Source organism: Mytilus edulis, chromosome 2 (genome assembly GCF_963676685.1).
Source record: "Mytilus edulis chromosome 2, xbMytEdul2.2, whole genome shotgun sequence".
Taxonomy (NCBI): domain Eukaryota; kingdom Metazoa; phylum Mollusca; class Bivalvia; order Mytilida; family Mytilidae; genus Mytilus; species Mytilus edulis.
Genome location: NC_092345.1, coordinates 6,287,564 through 6,304,260, shown reverse-complemented (window position 1 = coordinate 6,304,260; position 16,697 = coordinate 6,287,564). Strand labels below are relative to the sequence as shown.

At 32.9% G+C, this 16,697-nt stretch overlaps 1 protein-coding gene across 1 annotated transcript in view; it reads right to left on the bottom strand.

Annotated features, from left to right (window-relative positions):
* Nucleotides 1-233: 233 nt before the first annotated feature.
* The window catches only part of LOC139511353 (origin recognition complex subunit 4-like), a 33,785-nt gene continuing 17,321 nt past the window's right edge, over nt 234-16,697 (bottom strand). Inside the window, exons 8-13 of the mRNA XM_071298003.1 lie at nt 15,702-15,875; nt 8,336-8,422; nt 3,840-3,948; nt 2,687-2,782; nt 1,349-1,413; nt 234-688 (exon numbers count right to left, since the gene is read on the bottom strand). Of these exons, the coding sequence (XP_071154104.1) occupies nt 506-688; nt 1,349-1,413; nt 2,687-2,782; nt 3,840-3,948; nt 8,336-8,422; nt 15,702-15,875 (714 nt within the window). The 3' untranslated portion in view covers nt 234-505. The remainder of the gene's footprint in view (nt 689-1,348; nt 1,414-2,686; nt 2,783-3,839; nt 3,949-8,335; nt 8,423-15,701; nt 15,876-16,697) is intronic.

Genomic DNA, 16,697 nt, shown 5'->3' with positions numbered 1-16,697 from the left:
ACATATTTAACAAGATGATGTTTGTTTTGGTACGTTGCCTTTAATATGATGATATGTCTGTAGAAATTAAAACAATGTCTCATTTATCAAAGACCAAACAGATGATTTGACCAACAATGAAAGCTCAAAACTTGTTAGAGGCGAATAGGAGGCCTAAAACGCAGACCAACATTTCTAAAAAAATGGTTGACCAAAATAATTTCAAGGAATGCAAGAAATTAAAAAATAGTAAAACCAATGGAATGGATTTATTATTACAAAAATAAATATAACATCATTTGGTGAACATTTCTATAATATAATGTTTTCTGATGCATTGTCATTCATAGATGATGAACACATTTTTATATCAAGTTTTGATATTCAAATACAATGTCCCATAAAATTTTGTCTTACATATATTTTAAGAACAAGCTCTATGTATTCAAATATTATTTGTATAAATCTCAGTTTATGTTTTGTGCACGGTTCTTCTTTCCATATCCTTTCCTACTGAATAACAAAATCATATGACTGATGTAGATGCCCACTGTTTGACCTCTGTAGGGCATTGTGGGTATTTTTGTAATGCATCTGTGATCTGTGATGGATGAATCAGAAGTGACATCAGTCTATACTCTTTTTGAATACGAGTTCCTGAACCATCAGTTGACTTTACAAGTTCTAATGCTAATAAATGTTCAAATGCCTGCAAGAAAAATCAAAAGTTAATAACAGGAATATCTGTGTTCATTGGCAAGATATATGCCCAACATGTTAAACGGTTATTAAAGGTTTCATGGTTCTTGCCAGCTATTGTTGCTATCAGAGTAAAGTGAAATATTGACTGACTAAAACTGGTCCTTTATAGGTCAAATTACATAAAATATAAATGGGGACACAGAAGATGCCCGTGCTTGCTAACGTTTTAAAGAGACAAATCTCAAGAATAGTAAAAGTGACACTACCCAAATTTGTACTTGATTTGAGTTTGATGGTGATAAGCATTGTATATAAGATTCATATCATTTGGTTGGGGTAAACTTGAGAAAGAAAACAAAAACGTAATTTCAGCAATTTTTCCATTTGTAAAGGGGCATAACTCTAGAGAAGTAAAAGTGATGCTACCCAAATTCAAACTTGATCTGTATTTTGAAGTGATAAGCAGTGTGTATAAGTTTCTCTACTTTTGGTTGAGGAAAAAGAAAAGTTGAGAATGGCAACCAATTTTGGTCCATTCATAAGGATATACTGATGGACTAGGGTAAAACTTAATGTCCCATCTGCTTTATGTTTTAATCAATTCTAACCACTGATATTCTACATTTGTAAATGTTCTAATCATTATGTTATAACTATTTTCACTCACCTTTAGTACCACTGCCTTTTCATACATCTGCATTGAAGATCTTTTCTGAGCAAACTTTGCATACTCTAAAATATTGATATCAATTATACATGTATTCTTACTAGATTTAATTGCAATAATTCTTTAAGAAAGAAGAAGATATGATAAGGCTATATAAAGATGTTAATGTGGAAAAATATGTTTCACATTATAAAGGTTAATTTCACATACACTTAACATCTTATTGACTGCACAAGTCACATTACCACACAGAAAGTGTCATAGCTGCTGACCTCTTGGAATGACTAAAAGATGACGTCACATGTCATCCCAAAATTTGTGTAAAAATTTGGTGGCATGCATTTTTTGTCAGAAAAATCATCCAATCAATTTCTAAATGCATTTAACTAAATACTATATACTTTAATTGTCATATTCAACAGCTGCCAGTTTGGTTACATAAAAACCAATAACATCAGATATTCCCTCTCATCAATCCAACTTCTTGACTCATATAAATATTTGTAAAAATTAAAAATTGAAATGTCTTTTTATAGTTGTTTAAGTTAAATAGGGTGTCTTCCTCCATCTTGGATTTTTGAAATACCAGAAAACAAGGTCTAGATCTTTGATAAAATGTGCAAATTTTGAGTGTAGAAGGTAATTCATGTGTAAGAATTTTCATTTCAATATAGAAAATGAGATGTTTTATCATCTTTCAAGTTGTATTTTAAAAGGAACAGAAACTTTTGTTTTGTTCAATTTTTTTCAAACTTTGCAACATAAGGGGAGGCAACTCAAATGTAAGGGCAGATAATTCAGATAAAGGTACTTTTACAATAGAATGTGTTAGGAATTTCTCTATTTTATTATGTAGCAAGAAAACGGGTCTGGTGACTTCATTTTTTCTTTTTCTTATCTGAAAGCATACTATTAAAGCTATCTTCTCATATTTTATCTCAAAATTCTATGGTAGTTTTCGTTTTATGGCAGAAAATTGGGTTTTCTGTGCATAATCTATACAAAATCTGTCAATTTTGAACAACCTTTAGCATGAAAATAAGCCCTGTGACCAATTCTTTTTTATAATTATTATTTTTAAAAGCATGATATAAACTACATTTTGACAAATTTAAAAAAAAAATCTATGGATTATAATTTAGACACCCCATCTACCTTAAGCAGATATTGTCTTTTACACAAATTTCTTCCTTTCCTCTGTGTTTTGGTGCTTCTGTAATTTAGTAATTGGTATTTCCTTGACAATTAAATCGTCATTTACTTCTATATATACAAAATTTTAAGTTCCAAAAAAGGTTGATAATAAAATATCTAGACTTATTTTTAAATATAACATACCACTGTAAACCATCTCAAAATTGAAAGGTTCCCCATCATAAATATCTGTCAGATGTTTCATAGCAATAATCAAACACAACTCAAGTATAGATATTCCTGTAAAACAAAAAACAAATAGTACAGCATGTATAAGACTAGAGTGGTAATATAGTGATCACAGCAATTAAGATATCATTTTTTTTAAATCCAATTTTTCCACTTATCAAGTACATGTACCAATACTCTGGAATGGTAAAAGAGGAATCAACTTAACTTGTATTCTATGGTGTAAAACATTATATAACAAGAATGTGTCCCCAGTACATGGATGCCCCACTCGCACTATAATTTTCTGTGTTCAGTGTACCGTGAAATTGGGGTAAAAGCTTTAATTTGGCATTAAAATTAAAAAGATCATATGTGTACTCATGTTTCATGTTGATTAGACTTCAACTTCATCAAAAACTACCTCGACCAAAAACTTTAACCTGAAGTGAGACAGATGGGAGAACGAACCGATGAACGGACGAAAACAGGGACGCATAGACCAGAAAATATAATGCCCATAAATGGGACATAAAAAGGCATATGGGCTGGTGTCATGAGGATTCCTATATACCCTGACTATGTCTTAGTCTAGGAAAACTAAGCAAAAATTACAATTCATTCGGTATTGAAATCTCAGTGTATCACAATGTAACTTATCACTGCCTTTTATATTCTCTGGTACAACATAACATGTACCACTAGTAAAGCAAAGCCTTAACACATGTAAACATTTAGTATTTGTTTGGGTTTGTGTTTAGTTTTCTATAAGAGTTGTCTTTTATAGAAAAAAAACAACAGTGAACTCATATTTGATATCATATGACTTGTGATCAGATTGTCCATTTTTACTAGATGCATTAGAATTAATTCTTAGTTCTCATGAGGTTTGCTCAATCTGTAGTTTTTGTGTAAACTTTCTATTTTTCATTGTTTTTTTCTCTCTATTAACAGTGGTATTGCCTCTCCAGTTCAACAACTGAATTTTTGAATCCCAACATAAAATATATCCTGCGAAAAGTACTTTAAAATTATATGATAAAATGTTGCTATGTAAGGAATACCAATTTCTAATGAAGTTCAAGTAAATGATTTTTATGTTCTATGTTGAGGTTATAAATTTTTATACCATGTAACATTGCTGATTTGCTGTCTGTTGATGTAACTTTCATTGCTTCTACAAAATCACTGGGTGTTGGGAAAGGATGAGTCTCATTCAGTTGACAAACAACATACATCTGAAACAAATAGTTATCTCATTAGGTAACAGTTGTTAAAATATCTCTCTTATCCTTAATCAAATTTAATCATTGTGTCTTATTCATCAGACAAATTGTTTATAAATATGAACTGTTTTATAACTTTTCTGCATAAATGTGATTCTTCCAGCAGGAGTAAAAATTATCCACTTTTCAGACCCACTTCTGTCCCTCCTATTTAAATTTCCAATTTTTAAAAATTTCAACCTTGAAAATTTTTTTCAGTACACATTTATGTTCTTGTGGAAAAAAAATTCTCGAACTATTTCACGATAGCAGTGCAATACAAATGCAATCCTTCCGTTAAAATACCAAGGCAGTTGGAAAGCAAGCCCTTAGAAACGACCGTTGTTGCTACTTTCTTAAGTCAACAATGGGACTGATATTAAAACCTGCCATTCTGAAATTGCGTTAATTTCGCGGAAAAAATAATATGGCGGCGCCAACTTGAAATTTTTCTTTTTTCTGTTTCTTACTTGCCATTAGGGTCAAAAATAGATTTCTTTTGATTTTTTAAGCATGGTTCTTATTATTAAAGAAAATAATACAATAAGCATGTCAAATTGGCCGTCTTTCAAAGTTAACAATAATGTAACCCCCGTGTCATATGGTATTTTGAACCCCTAAAAACTGAACCAGGGGTCAAAATACCATGCGGTAATACCATATGACACCGGTGTCTCCTTCTTCGTCGTTTATAAATCATGCGAAATTGTGAAATAGATAAACAAAGATTTATATAACTATATAAAATCAATAATACGTATCTGGAAGTTAAAAAAAAATTAAAAAGTCTAACATTCTATCACCCCTTAGGAAACCCTGTTCCAACTAAATTCCAAACGAAAGACATTTTTTGACATTGTAGTCTTTTGGTCTTACACATCGATGTCAACTTTAATACATCTGAAACACAATGTACACACATTTAGTGTGTTTGTTTGAAAAGGAATGGCGAGTTCAGCTGTGAATATTTGACTGGATTAATAATTCTCTTTAAGTCAGTGAAATGTTTGACTTAACTAAAAACAAGGTAAGGAAATCTTATACTGTCTTTGCACAACCTTAACTGCTTTTAAATGACTGACACATGAGTCATTCATTGTTTATAATAATATTTATTTTTTTTTGTGATGAAGGAATCATGCAAAAGTAAATGAAAAAGTCTTTTCCTAAATTTGAACTTAAAACAATCTCTTTCGGACTAGCATTTTAATCAATCTTATTCAAAGCATGTTCATACTGACATGAAGTGTGATTTAATTTTGAATTGTGATCTAAAACATAATTGTTGACTTAGCACACAGAAACTACTCTGAAATACTTTCATATAAATATAAAAATGCATAGTTTTTTTAAAATGTTATTATTTTTTTCCAATAGAAGAAGAAAAATACGGGTTGTTGGATTCATCTGAAAATTTCAGGGCAGATGGATCTTGACCTGATTAATGGTCACAGTTATTTCGTAGTGCACTTCCTTTAGACAATAAATGGAAATAAAAAAAATCCCACCTGCGCTTTCTCCATAATATTTTTACAGTGTGTTGTACTACTTTTGGGACAAATTATATCAAAATTATAGAAAACTTCATCAGCTCTAACTCAAAATATGGACAATTTTATGTGAAGGGGGGCTTGAAATCTTTTGACAGCTTCCGAAATGCTAATTTTTGACCTTTTTCAACTGGACCAAATCACTACTTTACATTATAATTCATGAATCAAATTTTTTTAAAGTGTAATTTTATCCCCCTTCTTGCTACTTGAGGCATAAAACATAAATAAATAAATTTGGAAGGGGTATAAAAAAAATTGACAAGTAACACGCTGTCCACAGTAGGGACTATATTCGTGGACAACGAAAATCAAGGGACGATAACTGTGTACTCGGACCATATAATGTCAGATTTGCTCTAAATGCTTTGGTTTTTGAGATATATGCCAAAAACTGCATTTTACCCCTATGTTCTATTTTTAGCCATGGCGGCCATCTTGGTTGGTTGGCTGGGTCACCGGACACCTTTTTTTAACTAGATACCCCAATGATGATTGTGGCTAAGTTTGGTTTAATTTGGCCTAGTAGTTTCAGAGGAGAAGATTTTTGTAAAAGTTAACGACGACGGACGCAAAGTGATGAGAAAAGCTCACTTGGCCCTTTGGGCCAGGTGAGCTTAAAAGGTAGGACCAGGTATCAGTAATGAAAAGGTATTCCTGTTTTTGTTCAATTAATCCTGTCTTGATCCATTATTCATGAATATTACAGCAGTAAAAATACTTTCCAAAATATAAATATTTGATTAACTCTTGGAATAATAAATTAACATTTAATTATTTTCACTATTATGGCATATAGGGACACATATGCTAATCATAGGGCCTATTTCACTGGGACTGAGTTCTGAAAAGCGATAAAATGTGTTTCTCTATTTTTTTGCACATATCTTTAGTATCAATATTTAATAAAGTTATTTTAATAATATCCACATGGAAATAACAGGATATGGTGCTTTATATAACAAAAGTTTGTTTATAATAGTGTCCAACAAAGGGACGTAGCTCGTAAATTACCGTCGGCCCCACTTCGTTAGAAATATCGACAAATCGAAGTGGCACATTTGCATATTACAGCGTCTTAAGTGGCACAAATTTAACATATTATAGTCCAAGTTATGTTACATAACATAATTTAAATTCAGCATAGCTTCCCGAGAAGTTAAGAAAGAAAATTGCGATTTTAATTTCTTGAAAATTTGGTCAACACCTGGACTTTAAAGACACATTTTAAGAGAAAAAATGATTTTTATCCTTAATTGAGTTGATCAATATATTTCTTATATATATATACTCAAGAATGTTCACTTAAAAGCAAATTAGTTTTAATTCATGCAAAAAACTATGAATTAAAAAAAACGGGCTTCACTTTTTGGGTAAAAAAAATGCCCTTATATGGTAATCACATGACGTCCATTGTTGCTTTAAGAAATGGGGTCAAACCGGGGTCAGCTTTCCGACTGAAGGATCATGTGTTATCAACTATACAAGGAGTTGATTACACAAAATAGGCATCCACTTTTCCAGGTATGCAAATGCTCAACAACACCTTTCTGGAAAGCCTAGTTAAATATACTTTATGTGTGGTTATAAAAATACATTAGGGCTATTCCATTAAAAAGGAGGAACTAGGATTGGAAGGCAATTTTTAAGTACCCCCATGACCAAGAGGAATGAACCATGTATCTTAACACCAACCAACAGGAAGTCGTTTCATATAATACAAGAACCAACTGGAATATATCTAACTTATTTTATTCTAATTTACCACAACCAAAGGAATTGTTATTTAAACATTATAGTTGCTGGACAATTTAGAGGGGTTGGACAGGGTTAAGGGAACCTGGGAATGAGGGGGAGGGAAGAAATGAGATCAAACTTCATTGTGCTTTAAATCTAAAATATGAAAAATATAATTTGGTCATCTGGGTTTGAAACATTTCAAATATTATAAAAATCACTGATGAAAATTAGAACTGTGGTCTATAGAACTGCAAATTGATTGTTTTGTTAACTTAATATATGTTGGCTATGTTTGCTTCCAATTGGCTTTGTTGGCTCAGAGATGTTTGAAAAAAGTTTACAATGACGGACGGACAAAGGATTGGAAAATTGGGAAAAACGTAGGGTATTTGCCATGGCCAATAGGACTGGGTCTGAATACCAGACCCTGTGGAATGCTAGAAAAATCCCTGGAGGGATCTCAATAGTAATATGGCTTCAAAATGACCATAATGATAGTTAAAACATCGGCAAAGTTAATTCTTATTTTCTTTCAAATTGAATGTCCGTTGGACCTAGATAGTAACCAAAACGAAAGTCCGAATGCAAAATTGGAAGCTCGCAGACTCAGAACAAGGCTAATTTGAACCTGCGAATGTTATTTTCAATAGAATTTGACATCGTCTGCCATTCCCATGTACTTGTCATTAAGGGGAAGTAGCTCTTGCACTTACGGAACTGGTACCATAGGTAGGATAAAACATTGCGCCTACTTCTGCGTAAGTCGCGGGAACAGTTATGTTTCCCTAAATATTACGATAAGAGCAGGAGACAAAAACAATCGGTTACATAAGTCCTTGCTAAAACAAATAATAATAAATAACAAAAAATAACTCAATGAAACCGACAATCAAGAAAAAAGAAGACCAACAACTAACAATACTTATTTTCTCTAAACACCAAGGGCCACTGGTCATAAACGCTTCAACACATCAACAACCAACAGGAGTTTTTATAATTGCCGTCCGACCCTGGTACATTCTATTTAATGGAATAGCCCTTAGCTTTTTAAGTTATAATGCTACATTTACCAAAATGTGATGTAACGCTCTAATATCTTTATTGAAGTGGAATTGTTGCTGTAGTACATCTCTGACTGTGCCGTCTTTACTCAATTTCTAAAACAAAACAATTTTATCATGATTATCTGTATAGAACTTGGGTTTTTCAAACTGTGCTTATCATTGTTAAAGAAAGATAATCCAGGAAAGAAGAAATATAAATCTATAGCACTGGAGTGTTGGACATTTAACAGCAAATGTTAATTCTAAATTTACAAGCTATGTATTAAAAAGGCCTTTCTTTTTTTCAGGAATACTTTATAATTACCAGTGAAGCTATGAATAGCATGTGAACATTCAAAATCAACAATTTGAAAGTAAGACAGTCTCAATTGGCAAATTGTTCAAAATTGTCATATTCAATATAATAGATGTGGAACATATGCAATGAGACTGCAACCAAACAATACGAACAACTATAAGACACTCAAATGGCCAATATGTAGTCTCTAACAATATATTGTTTTTACAATTATATGCCAAAATCTATTTTTGTTCCAAGTCAAACAAAGAAATAATTTGTCAACATTTAGTGGTTTTTGAACTGTTCAATATAATGCCCATTATTATTTTACATTATGCAAATAACAATCACATAAAATTTCAAACAATTATATAAGTTTTGAACAAATATATAAGTGATGAAGGAGTGATGTCCCCTGAATAAAGAATTGCAACTTACTTCTACTTGTTTATTCTACTCGTTGATGAAGGAGTAATCCCCCCTGAATAATGAACTTGCTTCTACTTGTTTATTCTACTCATTGATGAAGGAGTGGTCCTCCCTGAATAAAGAACTTACTTCTACTTGTTTATTCTACTCATTGATGAAGGAGTGGTCCTCCCTGAATAAAGAACTTACTTCTACTTATTTATTCTACTCATTGATGAAGGAGTGGTCCTCCCTGAATAAAGAACTTACTTCTACTTGTTTATTCTACTCATTGATGAAGGAGTGGTCCTCCCTGAATAAAGAACTTACTTCTACTTGTTTATTCTACTCATTGATGAAGGAGTGGTCCTCCCTGAATAAAGAACTTACTTCTACTTATTTATTCTACTCATTGATGAAGGAGTGGTCCTCCCTGAATAAAGAACTTACTTCTACTTATTTATTCTACTTGTTGATGAAGGAGTGGTCCCCCCCGAATAAAGAACTTACTTCTACTTATTTATTCTACTCATTGATGAAGGAGTGGTCCCCCCCGAATAAAGAACTTACTTCTACTTATTTATTCTACATGTTGATGAAGGAGTGGTCCCCCCTGAATAAAGAACTTACTTCTACTTATTTATTCTACTCGTTGATGAAGGAGTGGTCCCCCCTGAATAAAGAACTTACTTCTACTTATTTATTCTACTCATTGATGAAGGAGTAATCCCCCCTGAATAAAGAACTTACTTCTACTTATTTATTCTACTCATTGATGAAGGAGTGGTCCTCCCTGAATAAAGAACTTACTTCTACTTGTTTATTCTACTCATTGATGAAGGAGTGGTCCTCCCTGAATAAAGAACTTACTTCTACTTATTTATTCTACATGTTGATGAAGGAGTGGTCCTCCCTGAATAAAGAACTTACTTCTACATATTTATTCTACTTGTTGATGAAGGAGTGGTCCCCCCTGAATAAAGAACTTACTTCTACTTATTTATTCTACTCATTGATGAAGGAGTGGTCCCCCCTGAATAAAGAACTTACTTCTACTTATTTATTCTACTTGTTGATGAAGGAGTGGTCCTCCCTGAATAAAGAACTTACTTCTACATATTTATTCTACTTGTTGATGAAGGAGTGGTCCCCCCTGAATAAAGAACTTACTTCTACTTGTTTATTCTACTCATTGATGAAGGAGTAATCCCCCTGAATAAAGAACTTACTTCTACTTATTTATTCTACATGTTGATGAAGGAGTGGTCCTCCCTGAATAAAGAACTTACTTCTACTTATTTATTCTACTCATTGATGAAGGAGTGGTCCCCCCTGAATAAAGAACTTACTTCTACTTATTTATTCTACTTGTTGATGAAGGAGTGGTCCTCCCTGAATAAAGAACTAGCTTCTATTTATTTATTGTACTCGTTGATGAAGGAGTGGTCCTCCCTGAATAAAGAACTTACTTCTACTTATTTATTCTACTCATTGATGAAGGAGTGGTCCTCCCTGAATAAAGAACTTACTTCTACTTGTTTATTCTACTCATTGATGAAGGAGTGGTCCTCCCTGAATAAAGAACTTACTTCTACTTATTTATTCTACTCATTGATGAAGGAGTGGTCCTCCCTGAATAAAGAACTTACTTCTACTTGTTTATTCTACTCATTGATGAAGGAGTGGTCCTCCCTGAATAAAGAACTTACTTCTACTTATTTATTCTACTCCTTGATGAAAGAGTAGACCTGCCTGAATAAAGAACTTACTTCTATTTATTTATTCTACTCCTTGATGAAAGAGTAGTCCTCCCTGAATAAAGAACTTACTTCTATTTATTTATTCTACTCCTTGATGAAAGAGTAGTCCTCCCTGAATAAAGAACTTACTTCTATTTATTTATTCTACTCCTTGATGAAAGAGTAGTCCTCCCTGAATAAAGAACTTACTTCTATTTATTTATTCTACTCATTGATGAAGGAGTGGTCCTCCCTGAATAAAGAACTTACTTCTATTTATTTATTCTACTCCTTGATGAAAGAGTAGTCCTCCCTGAATAAAGAACTTATTTCTATTTATTTATTCTACTCATTGATGAAGGAGTGGTCCTCCCTGAATAAAGAACTTACTTCTACTTATTTATTCTACTCGTTGATGAAGGAGTAATCCCCCCTGAATAAAGAACTTACTTCAACTTATTTATTCTACTCATTGATGAAGGAGTGGTCCTCCCTGAATAAAGAACTTACTTCTACTTATTCATTCTACTCATTGATGAAGGAGTGGTCCTCCCTGAATAAAGAACTTACTTCTACTTATTTATTCTACTTGTTGATGAAGGAGTGGTCCCCCCTGAATAAAGAACTTACTTCTACTTGTTTATTCTACTCATTGATGAAGGAGTGGTCCTCCCTGAATAAAGAACTTACTTCTACTCGTTGATGAAGGAGTGGTCCTCCCTGAATAAAGAACTTACTTCTACTTATTTATTCTACTTGTTGATGAAGGAGTGGTCCTCCCTGAATATAGAACTTACTTCTACTTATTTATTCTACTCATTGATGAAGGAGTGGTCCTCCCTGAATATAGAACTTACTTCTACTTATTTATTCTACTCGTTGATGAAGGAGTAATCCCCCCTGAATAAAGAACTTACTTCTACATATTTATTCTACTCGTTGATGAAGGAGTGGTCCTCCCTGAATAAAGAACTTACTTCTACATATTTATTCTACTCGTTGATGAAGGAGTGGTCCTCCCCGAATAAAGAACTTACTTCTACTTATTTATTCTACTCGTTGATGAAGGAGTAATCCCCCCTGAATAAAGAACTTACTTCTACTTATTTATTCTACTCCTTGATGAAGGAGTAATCTCCCCTGAATAAAGAACTTACTTCTACTTATTTATTCTACATGTTGATGAAGGAGTGGTCCTCCCTGAATAAAGAACTTACTTCTACTTGTTTATTCTACTCATTGATGAAGGAGTGGTCCTCCCTGAATAAAGAACTTACTTCTACTTGTTTATTCTACTCATTGATGAAGGAGTGGTCCTCCCTGAATAAAGAACTTACTTCTACTTATTTATTCTACTTGTTGATGAAGGAGTGGTCCTCCCTGAATAAAGAACTTACTTCTACTTATTTATTCTACTCATTGATGAAGGAGTAATCCCCCCTGAATAAAGAACTTACTTCAACTTATTTATTCTACTCATTGATGAAGGAGTGGTCCTCCCTGAATAAAGAACTTACTTCTACATATTTATTCTACATGTTGATGAAGGAGTAATCCCCCCTGAATAAAGAACTTACTTCTACTTATTTATTCTACTTGTTGATGAAGGAGTGGTCCTCCCTGAATAAAGAACTTACTTCTACTTATTTATTCTACTCATTGATGAAGGAGTAATCCCCCCTGAATAAAGAACTTACTTCAACTTATTTATTCTACTCATTGATGAAGGAGTGGTCCTCCCTGAATAAAGAACTTACTTCTACTTATTTATTCTACTCATTGATGAAGGAGTGGTCCTCCCCGAATAAAGAACTTACTTCTACTTATTTATTCTACTTGTTGATGAAGGAGTGGTCCCCCCCGAATAAAGAACTTACTTCTACATATTTATTCTACTTGTTGATGAAGAAGTGGTCCTCCCTGAATAAAGAACTTACTTCTACTTGTTTATTCTACTCGTTGATGAAGGAGTGGTCCTCCCTGAATAAAGAACTTACTTCTACTTATTTATTCTACTTGTTGATGAAGGAGTGGTCCCCCCCGAATAAAGAACTTACTTCTACATATTTATTCTACTTGTTGATGAAGAAGTGGTCCTCCCTGAATAAAGAACTTACTTCTACTTATTTATTCTACTCGTTGATGAAGGAGTTGTCCTCCCTGAATAAAGAACTAGCTTCTACTTATTTATTCTACTAGTTGATGAAGGAGTGGTCCTCCCTGAATAAAGAACTTACTTCTACATATTTATTCTACTTGTTGATGAAGAAGTGGTCCTCCCTGAATAAAGAACTTACTTCTACATATTTATTCTACTCGTTGATGAAGGAGTTGTCCTCCCTGAATAAAGAACTAGCTTCTACTTATTTATTCTACTAGTTGATGAAGGAGTGGTCCTCCCTGAATAAAGAACTAGCTTCTACTTATTTATTCTACTTGTTGATGAAGGAGTGGTCCTCCCTGAATAAAGAACTTACTTCTACTTATTTATTGTACTCATTGATGAAGGAGTGGTCCTCCCTGAATAAAGAACTTACTTCTACTTATTTATTCTACTCATTGATGAAGGAGTAATCCCCCCTGAATAAAGAACTTACTTCTACTTATTTATTCTACTCATTGATGAAGGAGTGGTCCTCCCTGAATAAAGAACTTACTTCTACTTATTTATTGTACTCATTGATGAAGGAGTGGTCCTCCCTGATTAAAGAACTTACTTCTACTTATTTATTGTACTCATTGATGAAGGAGTGGTCCTCCCTGAATAAAGAACTTACTTCTACTTATTTATTCTACTCATTGATGAAGGAGTGGTCCTCCCTGAATAAAGAACTTACTTCTACTCGTTGATGAAGGAGTGGTCCTCCCTGAATAAAGAACTTACTTCTACTTATTTATTCTACTCATTGATGAAGGAGTGGTCCTCCCTGAATAAAGAACTTACTTCGACTCGTTGATGAAGGAGTGGTCCTCCCTGAATAAAGAACTTACTTCTACTTATTTATTCTACTCATTGATGAAGGAGTGGTCCTGCCTGAATAAAGAACTTACTTCTACTTATTTATTCTACTCATTGATGAAGGAGTGGTCCTCCCTGAATAAAGAACTTATTTCTATTTATTTATTCTACTCATTGATGAAGGAGTGGTCCTCCCTGAATAAAGAACTTACTTCTACTTATTTATTCTACTCATTGATGAAGGAGTGGTCCCCCCTGAATAAAGAACTTACTTCTACTTATTTATTGTACTCATTGATGAAGGAGTGGTCCTCCCTGAATAAAGAACTTACTTCTACTTATTTATTCTACTCATTGATGAAGGAGTGGTCCTCCCTGAATAAAGAACTTACTTCTACTCGTTGATGAAGGAGTGGTCCTCCCTGAATAAAGAACTTACTTCTACTCGTTGATGAAGGAGTGGTCCTCCCTGAATAAAGAACTTACTTCTACTTGTTTATTCTACTCATTGATGAAGGAGTGGTCCTCCCTGATTAAAGAACTTACTTCTACTTATTTATTCTACTCGTTGATGAAGGAGTGGTCCTCCCTGAATAAAGAACTTACTTCTACTTATTTATTCTACTCCTTGATGAAGGAGTAATCCCCCCTGAATAAAGAACTTACTTCAACTTATTTATTCTACTCGTTGATGAAGGAGTGGTCCTCCCTGAATAAAGAACTTACTTCTACTTGTTTATTCTACTCATTGATGAAGGAGTGGTCCTCCCTGAATAAAGAACTTACTTCTACTTGTTTATTCTACTCATTGATGAAGGAGTGGTCCTCCCTGAATAAAGAACTTACTTCTACTTATTTATTCTACTTGTTGATGAAGGAGTAATCCCCCCTGAATAAAGAACTTACTTCTACATATTTATTCTACTTGTTGATGAAGGAGTAATCCCCCCTGAATAAAGAACTTACTTCTACATATTTATTCTACTCGTTGATGAAGGAGTGGTCCTCCCTGAATAAAGAACTTACTTCTACTTATTTATTCTACTTGTTGATGAAGGAGTAATCCCCCCTGAATAAAGAACTTACTTCTACATATTTATTCTACTTGTTGATGAAGGAGTGGTCCTCCCTGAATAAAGAACTAGCTTCTACTTATTTATTCTACTTGTTGATGAAGGAGTGGTCCTGCCTGAATAAAGAACTTACTTCTACTTATTTATTCTACTCATTGATGAAGGAGTGGTCCTCCCTGAATAAAGAACTAGCTTCTACTTATTTATTCTACTTGTTGATGAAGGAGTAATCCCCCCTGAATAAAGAACTTACTTCTACTTATTTATTCTACTCATTGATGAAGGAGTGGTCCTCCCTGAATAAAGAACTAGCTTCTACTTATTTATTCTACTTGTTGATGAAGGAGTAATCCCCCCTGAATAAAGAACTTACTTCTACTAATTTATTCTACTTGTTGATGAAGGAGTAATCCCCCCCTGAATAAAGAACTTTCTTCTACTTATTTATTCTACTTGTTGATGAAGGAGTAATCCCCCCTGAATAAAGAACTTACTTCTATTTATTTATTCTACTCCTTGATGAAGGAGTAATCACCCATGAATAAAGAACTTACTTCTACTTGTTTATTTTACTCTTTGATGAAGGAGTGGTCCCCCCTGAGTCAAGAACTTACTTCTACTTGTTTCTTTTACTCATTGATGAAGGAGTAATCCCCCCTGAATAAAGAACTTACTTCTACTTATTTATTCTACTCGTTTATGAAGGAGTGATCCCCCTGAATAAAGAAATTACTTCTACTTGTTTATTCTACTCATTGAAGAAAGAGTAATCCTCCCTGAATAAAGAACTTACTTCTATTTGTTTATTCTACTCTTTGATAAAGGAGTGATGTCCCCTTTACAGATAACTTACTTCAACTTGTTTGTTCCACTCTTTGATGAAGGGGTGATGTCCCCTTAACAGATAACTTACTTCAACTTGTTTATTCCATTCTTTGATGAAATCACATCTCACAGGTTTTGATTCTATTTTTAAGTAAGACATACAGATGTCACAAAAATTCTCATAACTATAGTTGTTTAGGAAATACACTTGGCGATGTGAAAACCGTGACTTGACTCTCTTCTCTAGTAGTTCTATAACATCCTGTAAAATCAGAGAGAACATTTACAAATAATTGTCATATAGAAGTCACACATTCTATTTTACGTACAAAATGTACTGGACTAATCAGACATTTATGTTTAATGTACAGTAGTTGTGATGTTGTATTAAATACATTTTTTCAGTTGATTTTTTTATAGATTTTTTCAGTATATATGGCAGATAACCCATGAACAGGAGTATATATATTTTAATTCCAAAAAGATTCCATAAAACAACAAATCTTACATTAAGATATCAATTTCTTCTATAAATATGACTGCAATTTTTGTTTCAAAAGTATTTAGTGTTTTAAACAAGACATCTGTTAAAGGCCAAAACTATATTATCAGATTCTACTCAGCCTAGCAAAGTGTAGACATTTTCAATTCATTATAAATTAAATCCAATTATTTTATCCCTAGTCTCATTCTGATATTACAGGTCAAAGTCTTGTCAATGATATTTTTATGCCCAATGTGATTTGATATTGAATGACATACAATTAATATTTCTTTTTCCTCTTCAAAGCGTAGAGAAAAACATTTTTTTTTTCATGTCATAACCAACCAAAATTCTTTCATATTCATATTTGAAAAGAAAATAAGTGTGTCACATTGACATTTCCTACTGCTCTAGATGTGACACTTAAGGAGTTACTGTTAATTCAGAAATCATTGCACATTTATTAATATTTCCATTTTGTCATTTTAGACTAAAATGCAATTTTAATTCTTGCAATATTCAGAAAAATCCTGTTTGATTCATATAAAAAATCTCAAAATTCTTAATTTCAATTATTGCATGCTATAACTCTGTCGCATT